Raw genomic sequence first — 13,978 nt, 5'->3', positions numbered from 1 at the left:
CTGTGGAGGACAAAACAGAGTTAACGTTTCGGGTCCGGTGACCCTTCCTCAGAACTGGTCACCGGACCCGAAACGTTAACTCTGTTTTCTCCTCCACAGATGCTGCCAGACCTGCTGAGCTTTTCCAGCGACTTTGTTTTTGTTCCTGATTTACAGCAACCACAGTTCTTTTGGTTTTTATTCAATAACTGACAAGCTTGGCTAAATGTTAAGTGAACAGAACACTGCGAAGATTTCTTTATGGATACGTCTCACCTTCATACCTACGTTCCTATGGTTATCTGCTGTTGTGATATGGTCCAGCAAGGGTATAGCACCAGGAATACCTTTCTGCAAATCCCCCTGCACACCACCACCCAAAGGGTCCAACTTTGTTACTGCCTTTAGAAACTCACTCCTATACCATGTATAGGCTGGAGAGCTGTATCCCCAGTACACCTAACACCAACTTGTCTTCCCAGTGACCATGAGCCTATTACTACATCAGATAAAAATCTGCAATGTTGTAGATAAATTTTATCCCCATCTTTCTAATGAAACAAGCATTAGGACAAAGGGTTAAATAGCCTTTCACTGTGTTCTGCATTTTTATGAAAATAAGACATGGTATAGCATCATGGAGACACTTGCCCTGCATAGACTGAAGGCATTCACGAAGGCAGCTAATCACCACTCTCTCCAGGGCAGTTAGAGATTGGAAAAACTCAGCAGGTCAGGCAGTATGTGTGGAGACAAACAGTGGATGACCTTTCAATCTGCTGGCCTTATCAGCCATATCCTGGAAATGAATGTTAAAATTATTTGGAGAAAATCATCACACTGAACTTCTTTCTAATTCCTTGGTTTGAATTTTGTTTGATTTGATTTAGATTTATTGTCACATATATAAAAATATGGTGAAAAGTGTTTTCTTGTGTGTCATACACAAAGTGTCGCTATGCTCCAGGTGGCCATTTTGAAACACTGAATATAACGGAAGGTTTTACTGCAATAGAGCTCATCTTTCACTCTTCTTCTCGTTGTTCCTCCACTGCTCCTCCAGTTGCTGCTGGACATTGGCCGAAGTCTCTGAAACGGGCTCCGGGGTCTTGATTATGGGCCTCTGCAAGTGCCCACTCCCAAGACTGCTGTGTCTAAGCTGGAGCCATGGGCCTGGGGATGCGTGGGTTCTGTCCCTCCTGTTCCCCATCTAATGTACCTCCAGTCACTGCCACCAGTCCTCCGCCATCCCATTCGCCGATGCTTCTGCACCTTCAGGCACCGGGCCTAGCTGCAGACCTGGAGCCTTGGCTCAACCTGCGAGACCAGGCCAGGGGAGTTAGCTCGGGACTTGCTCCTCACTTGCTGGGAGTCCCTGGGGTCGGGTGGAGCCATGTCTGGCTCGTCCTGGCATTGCTGCTACTGCTGGAAGTCTCCTCCTTCACCCATCACTCTCCAGGCTTTAATGAAAAGAAAACGAAGAATAAAAGGGGGAAAGAAAAGCAATACTAAAAAAAAGAAAGAGAAAGTAAGCACATGGGAGTGGATGAGCCCTGGGCTCAGGCCTGCTACTCTGCTGCCATCTTGGAGTGTGGTAGAAAAGTCGTGGATATTAATAAAACACATTCTGTTCCAGACATTAGGTATCAGAATCAAATACTCCTTGGTTGTATTACAACATGATTAGAAACACAGCAATAGCCTCTTTGCTTTGTCCCAACAAGGTGCCTCAGCCACAATCTCACGATATGGAGGTATCAGCTGGGACTCAGTACATGGCCCTGTGCCTGTGTGAGATGGTTGTGGGTTCAAGCTCCCACTCAAGAGACTCGGGCACAAAGATCTCTAGACTGACACTTTCATGTGGTGCCAACAGTGCTGCATGGTCGGAGATGCTGTCTTTTTGATGAAGTGTTTAACTCAGGCCCTGTTTTCCATCTCGGATGGATGAGAGAGATCCCACAGCCACTCCCTAAGAACAGGGAGTTCTCCTGGTTGTTCTGGCTGATACTCCTTTATAAACAATGTAATTTTGCCGTAAGAGCTTACTGGGCACAAAGTGGCGACCAATTGACCTATTCTATCACAAATACTACACGTTATTTTCATCTTATATAGTATTTCCAAGTGAGGATGGTGAGTGACATGGAGGGGAATTTGCAGGTGGTGGTGCTTCCATGTATGTGCTGCCCTTGACCTTCTGGATGGTCATGGTTGTGGGTTTGGATAGGATGCGGGTAGTCCTGGCACAGCCATCACTTGTTTCCCATCCAATCGCCCTTGAACGGACTGGTTTGCTAGGCATTTCAAAGGGCAGCTAAGAGTCAACCATATTGCTGTAGATCTGGATCACATAGGCCAGACCAGATAAGGATGGTGGATTTACTTCCCTGAAGGACAGTAGCAAACTAGATATGTTTTTATGTCAACTGATGATAGTTGTCACGATCACCTTAAAGAAACATAGAGAATAGGAGCAGGAGTAGCCTTTCAGCTCACTGAGTCGTAGAGAAGACTTAATGTGATCATGGATGATCCTCTACCTCAACATCAGACTCTCTCTCTCTCTTTTCATACTCCTTGACACCTTTAGTTTCTAAAAATCTATTTCTTTCTTGAATATGTTCAATGACTTTACCTCTACAGCCTTCAGTGGTAGAGAATTCCACAATTTCACCTACCTCTGAGTGAAGAAATCTTCCATCATCTCAGTCATAAATTGCCTACTGTTTATTGTGAGACTGTGACCATTCTTTTTGATCCCTTGACCAGGGGAAACATCATCCCTGTATCGCTGTCAGAATTTTAGATATTTCAATGAAATCCTCTCTCAATCTTCTAAATTCCAATGAATACAGGCCTGGTCGACCTAATCTGGCCTCAAAGGACCAACCTGCTACCCCAGGGATCAGTCTTGTGAATCTTTATGGTATTCAATCCAATGGAAGTATATCCTTCCTTAGATAAGGAGACCAAAATGGTTCATACCACTCCGGGTGTGGTCTCACCAAAGCCCCTTTCTTCCTCATGGCCCCTTGGTAGTGGATGCCAATGTGACATTTACCTTCCTATCTGCTTACTGCACCTGCACACTTACTTTCAATGACGAGTGTACAAGGACATTCAGGTCCTTTTGTACATCAGCATTTCATAATCTATCACCATTTGGCAAATCCTCTGCCATTCTGTTTTTCTAACCAAAGTGGATAACTTCATACATATCTATGTCGACTGCTATTTCCAAGCATATGTCCACTCACCTTAGCTAAATTGCTATTAGGCCTCTTTACATCCTCCTCACACTCCCACCTAGTTTTGTATCATCAGCAAATTTGGAAATAATACGTTTGATTCCCTCATCCAAATTATTGATTTATATTCTGCATAGCTGGGCCCCAAGCATCAAACCTTATGGTTCCCACTTATCACCACCTTCCACTCTGAAAATGATCCATTTATTCTTGTTCTCTGTTTCCTGTCTGCTAACCAATTCTCAATCCATTTCCAATATATTACTACCAATTGGATGTGTTTGATTTTGTATAATAATCTCTTCTGTGAGATTTATTAACTGCTTTCTGAAAATCCAGTACACCTCATCCACTGGCTTTCCCTCATCTATTCTAATTATGTCCTCAAAAAAAAACTCTAGTAGGTTTGTCAAACACGATTTACATTTCATAAATTCATGTTGACTTGCAAAATTGTTGGTATTGTCTAAGCGTCCTGTTATCATTTTACAACAGATGCCAACCTTGGGCTCTTGTGGCATGGTGGTAATGTACCTGTCTCTGAGCTAGGTGTGCTGGGTTCAAGTCCCACCTGCTCCAGAGATGTGTCATAAAATTTCAGAACAAGTTAATCTCTCCAGTCCAGAAGGAAGAAACAATCTGCCCTTTTTGGATTTTAAGATATTTAAGACTTCACTCCAGCCAAGAACTCAAGCTTTTAGCTTCAGCAGCCAACAGAAAATCTTCTCAATCACTGAAGGCAAAACTAAAAATCTTCCTGAGTCTGAGAGCCCTGACCCTGCCCACTAATGATTATTTTGTCTCATGAAAAGCCACCCAGGGAAAATTCAAAACTTGTTTACTTGTACCCTTCTGAAGTAGTCATCCCCTTTGCAAGAGAAACAGTACGGATCACATCTCTCTTAAGGGCACAGTACCATCATGTCCCTACTACTGATGTTAGGCCATCCAGTTTGTAATTCCCAATTTTCTCCCTCAATTCTTTTTTTTTTAAGGCAGTGGTGCTACAGTTGCCACCCTGCAATCTGCTGGACGACCCACAATCCAAAGAAATTTGGAAGCTGACAACCAAAGCATCCACTCTTCCCATGGCTACCATGGGATGTAAATTATCACGTCATGGGAATTTATTAGCTTTCAGTTCCTGTGACTAGCCTTGTATTCCAGACTCGTTCATTGTGTTTAAATTCTACCAGCACCTGTAGTGGAATTTGAACCTACGTCTCTAGAGCTTTAGCTTTGCCACTCTTTAAATTAGTTTTTTTTTTGCTTTACAGAGATTTACTCATTTTCAGGAAGAGAGAGGGAAAGGGCTTCCAAATAAATGTTTCCTTTATGTTTAAAACAGGTTGGAACTCCGTTTACTAGGGGAGTGTCTGGTGGAGAAAGAAAGAGGACAAATATTGGAATGGAGCTGATCATTGACCCATCTGTCTTGTTTTTGGATGAACCGACTACTGGTTTGGATGCTGGCACAGCGCTCACTGTCCTGCTGCTGCTACAAAGGTGTCTTTATGCAACCCACCACATAACTTTTAACAAATCAATGCTGTCAACTCTGAAAATAATGCAGAGGATGCACTTGAACCGGGGGAAGGGGGATCCAATATCCTTGAGGGGAGATTTGCTAGTGTTACCCGGGAGGGTTTAAACTAGTTCGGCAGGGAGCTGGGACTCTTGATAAGAGAGGGACCATGGAGAAGTCAGGGGAAAATACATCAGTCATCGAGAGCAAGTTTACTGTTCAGGATAGCCAGGGACTCAGTAAAGGGAGGGAAAAGACTTCTGGTTTAAAGTGCATTTATTTCAACGCATGAGGCCTGACTGATGAGGCAGAAGTTTCCTTGCAGGTTTCCAGGAGTTGGGGTTTCTTGTTCATTGGTGTTTAGCGCCTGTTGAAGAGTCCTGGCATTGCAAAGTGGTGGGATAAGTCCAGTGAGAGCCACCTCCAATTCCCTTGTTCCTTGTCCACGCCACATCCTCAGCCATACTTCCCCCTACCCATCCTACTTTCAGTGATCCTAATCATTCACCTCTGGTTTGGGTCTTTCTCTGATCCTGGGTCTGCGGTGGCTGATTTGCCAACAGTTACCATTGTTTCTGTGATGGCACTGACAGCAATAAGGAACCACTAATAAGCTGGAAGCTCCCAGGGTAAAGATCTCAAACCCAAGCTCCTTGATCACAAGGAAGGTCCACCACTGGCAAATTAAATGCCCAAGAGGAGGTGATGCAGGACTGTCACTGTGGACGAGACCCCAGCTGCCTGGATAAATTCCTCCCATTATGTGAGTTATGTGTAAAGGGCTTTATCTAGATTCCCAGTGGTAGTGTTGCAATCAGAAATCATTTGCTAAGGGTGAGACTTGTTCCGGGAATTGTCTAAAGATGCACTGGCCTGTTTTATGGCATCTACTGAATGCCGTTTCATTGTCAGTTGTGAGTAGCTTGCTGGCCATAATTGAGTGAAGAGACCTGCTAGTAATTATTAACTCATGCCATGGGAAAAGATTGCCAAGTCCTTGCCAAAGAATGCACCAACAACTTACAACTTAATGTACCATATTCATGCAATAAGCTCAATAATAGTAGGAGCAGGATGGGGACATCTCGCCTTTCAAGCATGCCCCATTATTCAATGAGATTATGGCTGATCTTCTACTTCAACAATATTTTTCTGCAATATCCCCGTATCCTTTGATGTTTTTTAATATGTAAAAATCTGTCAACTTGTCTTGACCGTACTCAATTACTGTGTTTCCACAGACCTCTGTGGGAGAGAATTTTAAAGATTCCCCAATCTCTGAGCAAAGAAATTCACCTTTTGTCTTTGGTGTAAATAGACGACCCCTTATTCTAAGGCTGTGTCCCTTGGTTCTGGATTGACATCCCCTGGCCACAAAAGCCAGCAGAAGATGGGTTAATTAAACGTTACAAGACTCCTTGTAGGAGTGGCAAACAAAATATGTAAGTAAGCCACGTAAAAAGATATTAGGACAGGTGGCCAAAGGGCTAGGTTTTAAGGAAAGTATTAAAGGAGAAGAGCGGGGTAGAGAGATTTAGGCATGGAATTCCAGAATATAATTCCTGAATGACTGAAGGCACACCTGCGAATGGTAAGATGAAGCGGAAATCAGGTATACATGAGAGGCCAGAACTGGAGGAATACAAGAGTTCTCAGACAGTTGATCCGGAAGAGGCCATAGAGAAATGATGGGATGAGGTCACAAAAGGATTGGGATACAACGATAAAGATTAATGTTTAAGCGAAGATCTGTAGCTCGGGTTGTGGCTGGAGTTGTTGGTTGGTTCGCTGAGCTGACTGGTTTTTGTGCAAACGTTTCATCCCCGTTCTAGGTGACATCTTCAGTGCTGTCTAGCCTCTGTTGAAATGCTGTTGTTCTGTTCCGTTCTGAATTTATATAGAACATAGAACAGTACAGCACAGTACAGGCCCACGATGTTGTGCCGACCTATTATCCTGCTAAGATCAATCTACCCTGCATACCCTACATTTTACTATCCTCTATGGTCCTTCTGTTATGGTGGGTAGTTCTGTTTCCGGTTTTGCTCCGTAGTGGTATGTAGTCTATTTCAACATGTTTGTTTATGGTACCAGTAGTTGAAAACTAGGCCTCCAGGAATTGTTTTGCTTGTCCTAGTACTGTTACATTGTTCCAGTTAAACTTATGTCCTGCTTTGTCGGAGTGAATTGAAACGAGGGAGAATTGGTTGTGCTGTTTTGCTGCGAGTTGGTGTTTGTGTATCCTGGTAGCGAATTTCCTGCCCGTAAGGCCTATGCATTGCTTCCCTCGGTTGCTGCATGGTATTTTGTACATCACATTTGTCCTGCTCATTGTGGGTATGGGGTCTTTCATCTTTGAGAGTAGCTGGCGAAGTGTGGCTGTTGGTTTGTGTGCTATCCTTATTCCAAGTGGTGGTTGTGTCTCGTAGATAGTTCTGATACGTTTCTAATATAGGGAAGGTGGCCAGTGTGTTGGTGTTGTTTGTTTATTTGCCAGGTATTGGTGGATGAAGCTTTTGGGATACCTATTGTTTGCAAATTGTTTCCTCAAATTTTTGTGTATCTCCGGGGTGTTGCAGTGTGTTATTGCTCGTTTAAACAGAGTCTTGACACAGCTCTGTTTGTGGATGTTTTGGTGGTTACTTTGTAATTCAGGATTTGTTCTGGGTGTGTGTGTAGTTTTTCTGTATACACTGGTAAGGAATTCACCATTGTTTGTTCATTCCACCATTATGTCTAGAAACAGGAATTGATTGTTGTTCTCTTCTTTCCTGGTGAACTTGATCCCGGTGAATATGCTGTTAATGAGGTGGTGTGATTCTTCTAACTTTGCTCGTTTAATGACCATGAAAGTATCTTCCACGTACCTGACCCATTGTTTAGGCTGGATCTGGGGGAGGGCTGTGCGTTCAAGTCTTTGCATAACTGCTTCCGCTATAAAACCTGTGAACCCATGTGTGTCCCAAAGATTTGTTCGTATACCTGACCATTGAAGACAAAGTGCATGGTAAGGCATAGGTCTAGTAATTTCAGCATGTTGTTGTCCTTGCTGATGGTTTCATTGGAGGTCTGTGTTTTCAGATTGTCTAGTAAAGCGGCCAGTGTCTCCCTTTGATATTGTTGTGTCGATAGAGCTGAATAGTGTCCCAACATCAAAGGGGACCATCATTTCATCCTTGTCGACTTTTATGTTTCTGATGTTCTTCAGGAATTCCTGTGCGGAGTGTATGGAGCGAGTCAATCCGTTGGTGAGGTGTTTCAGTCTATGTTGTAGCTCTTTGGCTAGCCTGTGTGTCGCTGTGCCTGGCTAGGAAACTATGGGTCTGGGGGGGATGTCAGGTTTGTGCACCTTGGGCAGTTTGCAGAATCAGGGGCTGTTTGAACCATCAGGTTTCATTTTTAGGAAGTCTGTTCTTGTTATTTGGCTGCTGTAATTTCTCTAGTGTATGGGGGTGATCCTGTTCTCTAACTGTAAATAAAAACCAAAAGAACTGCAGGTGCTGTGAATCAGGAACAAAAACAAAGTTGCTAGAACAGATCAGCAGGTCTGGCAGCATCTGTGAAGGAAAAATCAGAGATAACGACACAGATGCTGCCAGACCTGCTGAGCTTTTCCAGCAACGTTGCTTTTGTTCTCTAATTGTGTTGTGGGGTCTGACTCCTTCTGTTGGTAAGTGTTAATATCTGCAAGTAGTTTTTGTGCTTTTCCATTGTAGTCCAATTTATTCATTCCAACTGTCGAGCGGCTTTTGTCTGCCAGTAAGATTATGATGTTCCTGTCCTTCTTTAGTACTTCGAGGGCTTTTCTTTCTGATGTGTTGAGTGCATTTGGCTGGTTTCTCCTGTTCAGTGTAGGGACTATGGTTTGTCGGATGGCCTGTTGTTTTTCGTCCATAAGTCCATTAGATTTCAGTGTAGCCTCAAGCACAGCCAGGAAGTCTGTTTTGTTAGCGTCCTTGTAGTTTTACTTAAGTCCCTATATCAGGACATCTCAGTTGTCCTCGTTTTTCAAGGACCGTAACTTCCCCCCCCTCAGTGGTCGAGAATGCCCCCAACCGTGTCTCCCACATCTCCCGCAACTCATCCCTCCCACCCCATCCACGCAATAAGAACCAAAAAAGAATCCCCCTCGTCCTCATGTACCACCCCAACAACCTCCAGATCCAACACATCAGCCTCCGACACTTCCGCCATCTGCAATCCGACCCCACCACCAAAGACATCTTTCCCTCCCCACCCTTATCTGCTTTCCGGAGGGACCACTCTCTCCGTGACTCCCTTGTCCGCTCCACACTCCCCTCCAGCTCCACCACACCTGGCACTTTTCCCTGCAACCGCAGGAAGTGCTATACCTGCCCCCATACCTCCTCCCTCACCCCCATCCCAGGCCCCAAGAAGACTTTCCACATCAAGCAGATGTTCACCTGCACACCTGCCAATGTGGTATACTGCATCCGCTGTACCTGGTGTGGCTTCCTCTACATCGGGGAAACCAAGCGGAGGCTGGGGGACCGCTTTGCAGAACACCTACGCTCGGTTCGCAATAAACAACTGCACCTCCCAGTTGCGAACCATTTCAACTCCCCCTCCCATTCCTCAGATGATATGTCCATCCTGGGCCTCCTGCAGTGCCACAACGATGCCACCCGAAGGTTGCAGGAACAGCAACTCATATTCCGCTTGGGAACCCTGCAGCCCAATGGTATCAATGTGGATTTCACAAGTTTCAAAATCTCCCCTCCCCCTACCGCATCCCAAAACCAGTCCAGCTCGTCCCCGCCCCTCCCTGGACTGACCTATCTCCTCCCTACCTCCCCACCTACACACACCTTTACTGGCCCCATCCCCGCCTCTTCGACCTGTTTGTTTCCTCTCCACCTATCCTCTCCTCTATCCATCTTCTATCCGCCTCCCCCTCTCCCCCTATTTATTTCAAAACCCCCTTCCCCTCCCCCTTTTCTGATGAAGGGTCTAGGCCCGAAATGTCAGCCTCTCTGCTCCTATGATGCTGCTTGGCCTGCTGTGTTCATCCAGCCCTGCACCTTGTTATCAGGACAGCTTTCTCGGTGTCTGTCAGCTGTTTATCTGATGGATTTCTTATCCACGTGTCTGGTTTGTTCTTGTCTTTGCTATGCATCAGTTTCATCAGCTTTTCCTGTCGTGTGAATCTCCTCTTGTTTGCTTGATACTGATGGCCTGTTCAAGAGTTGTGGTCCACTGTTGGCTGGTCAAGTTCAAGTATAAAGATCTCTGGCGCAAAATTTCTCGTCCATATTTGTGGAGGCGGCTACGGGCGTCTGTGAACATAACTCGTAGCATCCTGTGGCCGTTTTGTTCAGCTGTTTTTCTTGCTTGGGGTTGTTAGGGACAGGCTTGTATTTGACGTCGCGAGGTAGGATCGGGTTTCTGAGGCATTCGTGTAGAAAGTGGAGTTGCTGGCGGGTAGCGCTCAGCCAGTTGGCGAAGGTTTCCCATTTTGCGGCTTGTTTGAACGGGTTTCGCCCGTAGGTGCTTAAAATTTTGGCGAAGATCTGTAGCTCGGGTTGTGGTTGGAGCTGTTGGTTGGTTCGCTGAGCTGACTGGTTTTCGTGCAAATGTTTCATCCCTGTTCTAGGTGACACCATCAATGCTATCTAGCGTCTGTTGAAGCGGTGTTGTTCTGTTCCGTTCTGAATTTATGTGGTCCGGTCTGATATGGTGGGGGGTTGTGTTTCCGTAGTGGTATGTAGTCTATTTCAACATGTTTGTTTATGGTACCAGTGGTTGAAAATCAGGCTTCCAGGAATTCTCATGCTTGTCCTAGTACTGTTAACGTTGTCCCAGTTAAACTGATACCCTGCTTTGTCGGAGTGAATTGAAACGAGGGAGAGTTGCTCGTGCTGTTTTGCTGCGAAAAGGTGTTCAGGTATCCTGGTGCCGAGTTTCCTGCCCGTCTGTCCTATGTGTTGCTTCCCACAGTTGCTGCATGGTATTTTATACATCACATTTGTCCTGCTCATTGTGGGTCTGGGGTCTTTTGTCTTTCAGAGTAGTTGGTAAAGTGTGGCCCCTGATTCTACAGACTGCTCAAGGTGCACAAACCTGACATCCCCCTCAGACCGGTAGTTTCCTTGCCAGGCACAGCGACACACAGGCTAACCATAGACTGAAACACCTCACCAACGAATCGACTCGTTCCATACACTCCGCACAGGAATTCCTGAAGAACATCAGAAACATAAAAATCGACAAGGATGAAATGATGGTCCCCTTTGATGTTAGGGCACTCTTCAGCTCTATCGACACGACACTATCAAAGGGAGACACTGAATTAGGTCTAGCATTGCCTCTCAGCTGAGTATGAAGAACAGCCTTTCAACTTTCAGACAGATTCCAAAACAATGTCGGTTGAAAAAATCCGAATGGTTTGGACCTGCTTTCCTCCCGCTTTCTTTAACCATGATAATCAACACTTAGGTCAAGGATTCACATCTTATGTTGCTTTGACTCAGAATATTTGAATAGAGGTTAAATATTGATTGAATATTAATTATTCACAGTAGGTATGGCCTTTATCAAACTTTGTACATAGTTCACCTTCCACATAGTTTTCACACTTTTGTCCTTCTTATTCCTGTTTCTCTCAACTGTTGGAAAGTCGATATGACATAGAATTGTATAATTTACAACACAGAAAGAAGCCACTGATCCAGCTGGTTAAAGCCAAGTTTTATAATGCACATGAACTTCCACCTACCCTCCATTTATCTCACCCTATCAGCATTGCCTTCAATTCCTTTCTCTCTCACGTTTATCTAGATTCTCCTGTACTATACTGGTCTATACAATTTGCCTCAACCGCTCCCTGTAGTGGAGTGTTCTACATTCTCACCACTCTCTGGATAAAAAACTTTCCTCTTGAACAAGAGTCTAGGCCTGAAACATCAGCTTTCTTGCTTCTCTGATGCTGCTTGGCCTGCTGTGTTCATCCAGCTCTACACCTTGTTATCTCAGATTCTCCAGCATTTGCAGTTCCTATTATCTCTCTCCTCTTGAATATCCTTCTGCTATTTTTATGTTTGGATATTTCTAATTTCTTTTGTCTCAAAGAATTACAGAATGAATCTGTACAGGTGCCTTCCACACAATAGAGGTAGAGAACAGGAAGGTGTATTTGTTGAGAAGTATGAAGTGACTTTAGTTTGGTAAGAAGAACACGGAGACAATATGTAAAAGGGACCATTCTGAATGAGATACAGGAACAGCGGGACCTGGGCTATCAGTCCATAAGTCATTGAAGGGGGCAGGACTGCTTGAGAGTATGGTTAATAAAGCATAAAGTATCCTAAGTTTAATTTAAAAGGATGCAGAGTACAAAAGTAGGGAGTGAATGTAGTGTATTTTGATTTTCAGGAGGCTTTTGATAAGGTCCCTCATAAGAGGTTAGTGGGCAAAGTTAAAGCACCTGGAATAGGAGGTGATGTATTAGTGTAGATCAAGAATTGGTTGACAGATCGGAAACAGGGTGGGAATAATTGGGTATGTTTTCAAGTGGCAGGCGGTGACTAGTTGGTACCACAAGGATCGGTGTTTGGGCCCTAATTGTTCAAGATAGGTATAAATAACCTTATTGAGGGAACCAAATGCAACGTACCCAAGTTTGCTGATGACACAAAACTGGATTGGTTTGTGAGTTGTGAAGAGGATATAAGGAGGCTTCAAGGTGAACAAAGAACAGTACAGCACAAGAACAGGCCCTTCGGCCCACCTTGTCTGTGCTAACACATGATGCCTTTCTAAACAAAAAACCTTTTGTGTCCCTCTATTCCTTGCCTATTCATGTATCTGTCAAGTTGCTTCTAAAACATTGCTATTGTATTTCCATCCACTACCTCCAATAGCAGTGCATTCCATACACTTATCACCCTCTGTGTAAAGCAAAACAACTTGCCTGTCTCATCTCCTTTAAACTTACCTCCTTTTACTTAAAACTATGTCCCCCAGTAATGACATTTCTACCCTGGGAAAAAGACTCTGACTGTCCATTCTATCCATGCCTCTCATAATTTTATAAACTTCTATCAGGCTACCACCTCATCAGTTGACATCTTGACATCAAGTGAAAACAAACCAAGTTTGCCCAACCTCTTTTCATAGTGAATGCTGTTCAAACATGGCAACATCCTGGTAAACCATTTCTGTACTCTCTCCAAAGCCTTCCCATCCTTCTGGTCGTGGTAGCCAGAACTGTACACAATATTTGAAATGTGGCCTAACTAAAGTTCTGTACAGCTGCAACATGACTTGCCAATGTTTACTTTCTATGCCCCGACCGATGAAGGAAACCATGCTATATGCCTTCTTGACAACCTCATCCAATTGTGTTGCCATTTTCAGGAAACAGTGGGTCTGTATGCCTAGATCCCTCTGTGTATTGATGCTGCAAAAGGTTCTGCTGTTTACTGTATATTACCCTTCTGCACTAGATTTTCCAAAATGCATTAACTTACATTTTTCCAGATTAAACTCCATCTGCCAGTTCTCTGACCAAGTCACCAGCCTATCTATATCCTGCAGTACCCTCTGACAATCCTCCTCACTATCTGCAGCTTCCTCAATCTTTGTGTTATCCGCAAACTTACTAATGAGACCACCTACGTTCTCGTCCAAATCATTTATATATATATTACAAATAACAGGGGTCCCAGCACAGATCCCCGTGGACCACCACTGCTCACAGATCTCCGTTCAGAAAAACATTCTTCCACCACTCCTGTCTTCTACGACTAAGCCAGTTCTGTATCCATCTTACCGGCTCACTGCAGATCCCATGTGACTTCACCTTTTGTATGAACCTGTCATGAGCCACTTTGTCGAAGACCAAGCTAAAGTCCATGTAGACAACATCTGCCGCCCTGCCCTCATCAATCAACTTTGTCACTTCCTCAAAAAATTCAATCAAGTTTGTGAGACACGACCTTCCCTGCACAAAGCCATGCTGTCTCTTGCTAATAAGTACTTTTTTTTTCAAATGTGGTATCCTAAGCCTAAGAATCTGCTCCAGTAACTTTCCTACCACTGACATAAAGCTCACTAGCCTATAATATTCTGGATTATCCCTGTTGTTCTTCTTAAACAAAGGAACAGTAGTGATTTAGACAAGTTGAGTGAGGGACTAATACATGACAGATGCAGTACAACGTGGCTACGTGTGAAGTTATACACTGGTGTGAAAAACAGTATT

At 44.2% G+C, this 13,978-nt stretch overlaps 1 protein-coding gene across 2 annotated transcripts in view; it reads left to right on the top strand.

Annotated features, from left to right (window-relative positions):
* Positions 1 to 13,978, top strand: part of abcg2a (ATP-binding cassette, sub-family G (WHITE), member 2a) — a 73,437-nt gene that overhangs the window by 28,238 nt on the left and 31,221 nt on the right. For both annotated transcript variants that reach the window (XM_020533941.2, XM_048619917.1), the window contains exon 6: positions 4,579 to 4,736. In XM_020533941.2, the coding sequence (XP_020389530.1) occupies positions 4,579 to 4,736 (158 nt within the window). The remainder of the gene's footprint in view (positions 1 to 4,578; positions 4,737 to 13,978) is intronic.

Source organism: Rhincodon typus, chromosome 1 (genome assembly GCF_021869965.1).
Source record: "Rhincodon typus isolate 14 chromosome 1, sRhiTyp1.1, whole genome shotgun sequence".
In the NCBI taxonomy this organism is placed as follows: domain Eukaryota; kingdom Metazoa; phylum Chordata; class Chondrichthyes; order Orectolobiformes; family Rhincodontidae; genus Rhincodon; species Rhincodon typus.
This window is presented reverse-complemented; position numbering and strand designations above follow the sequence as displayed.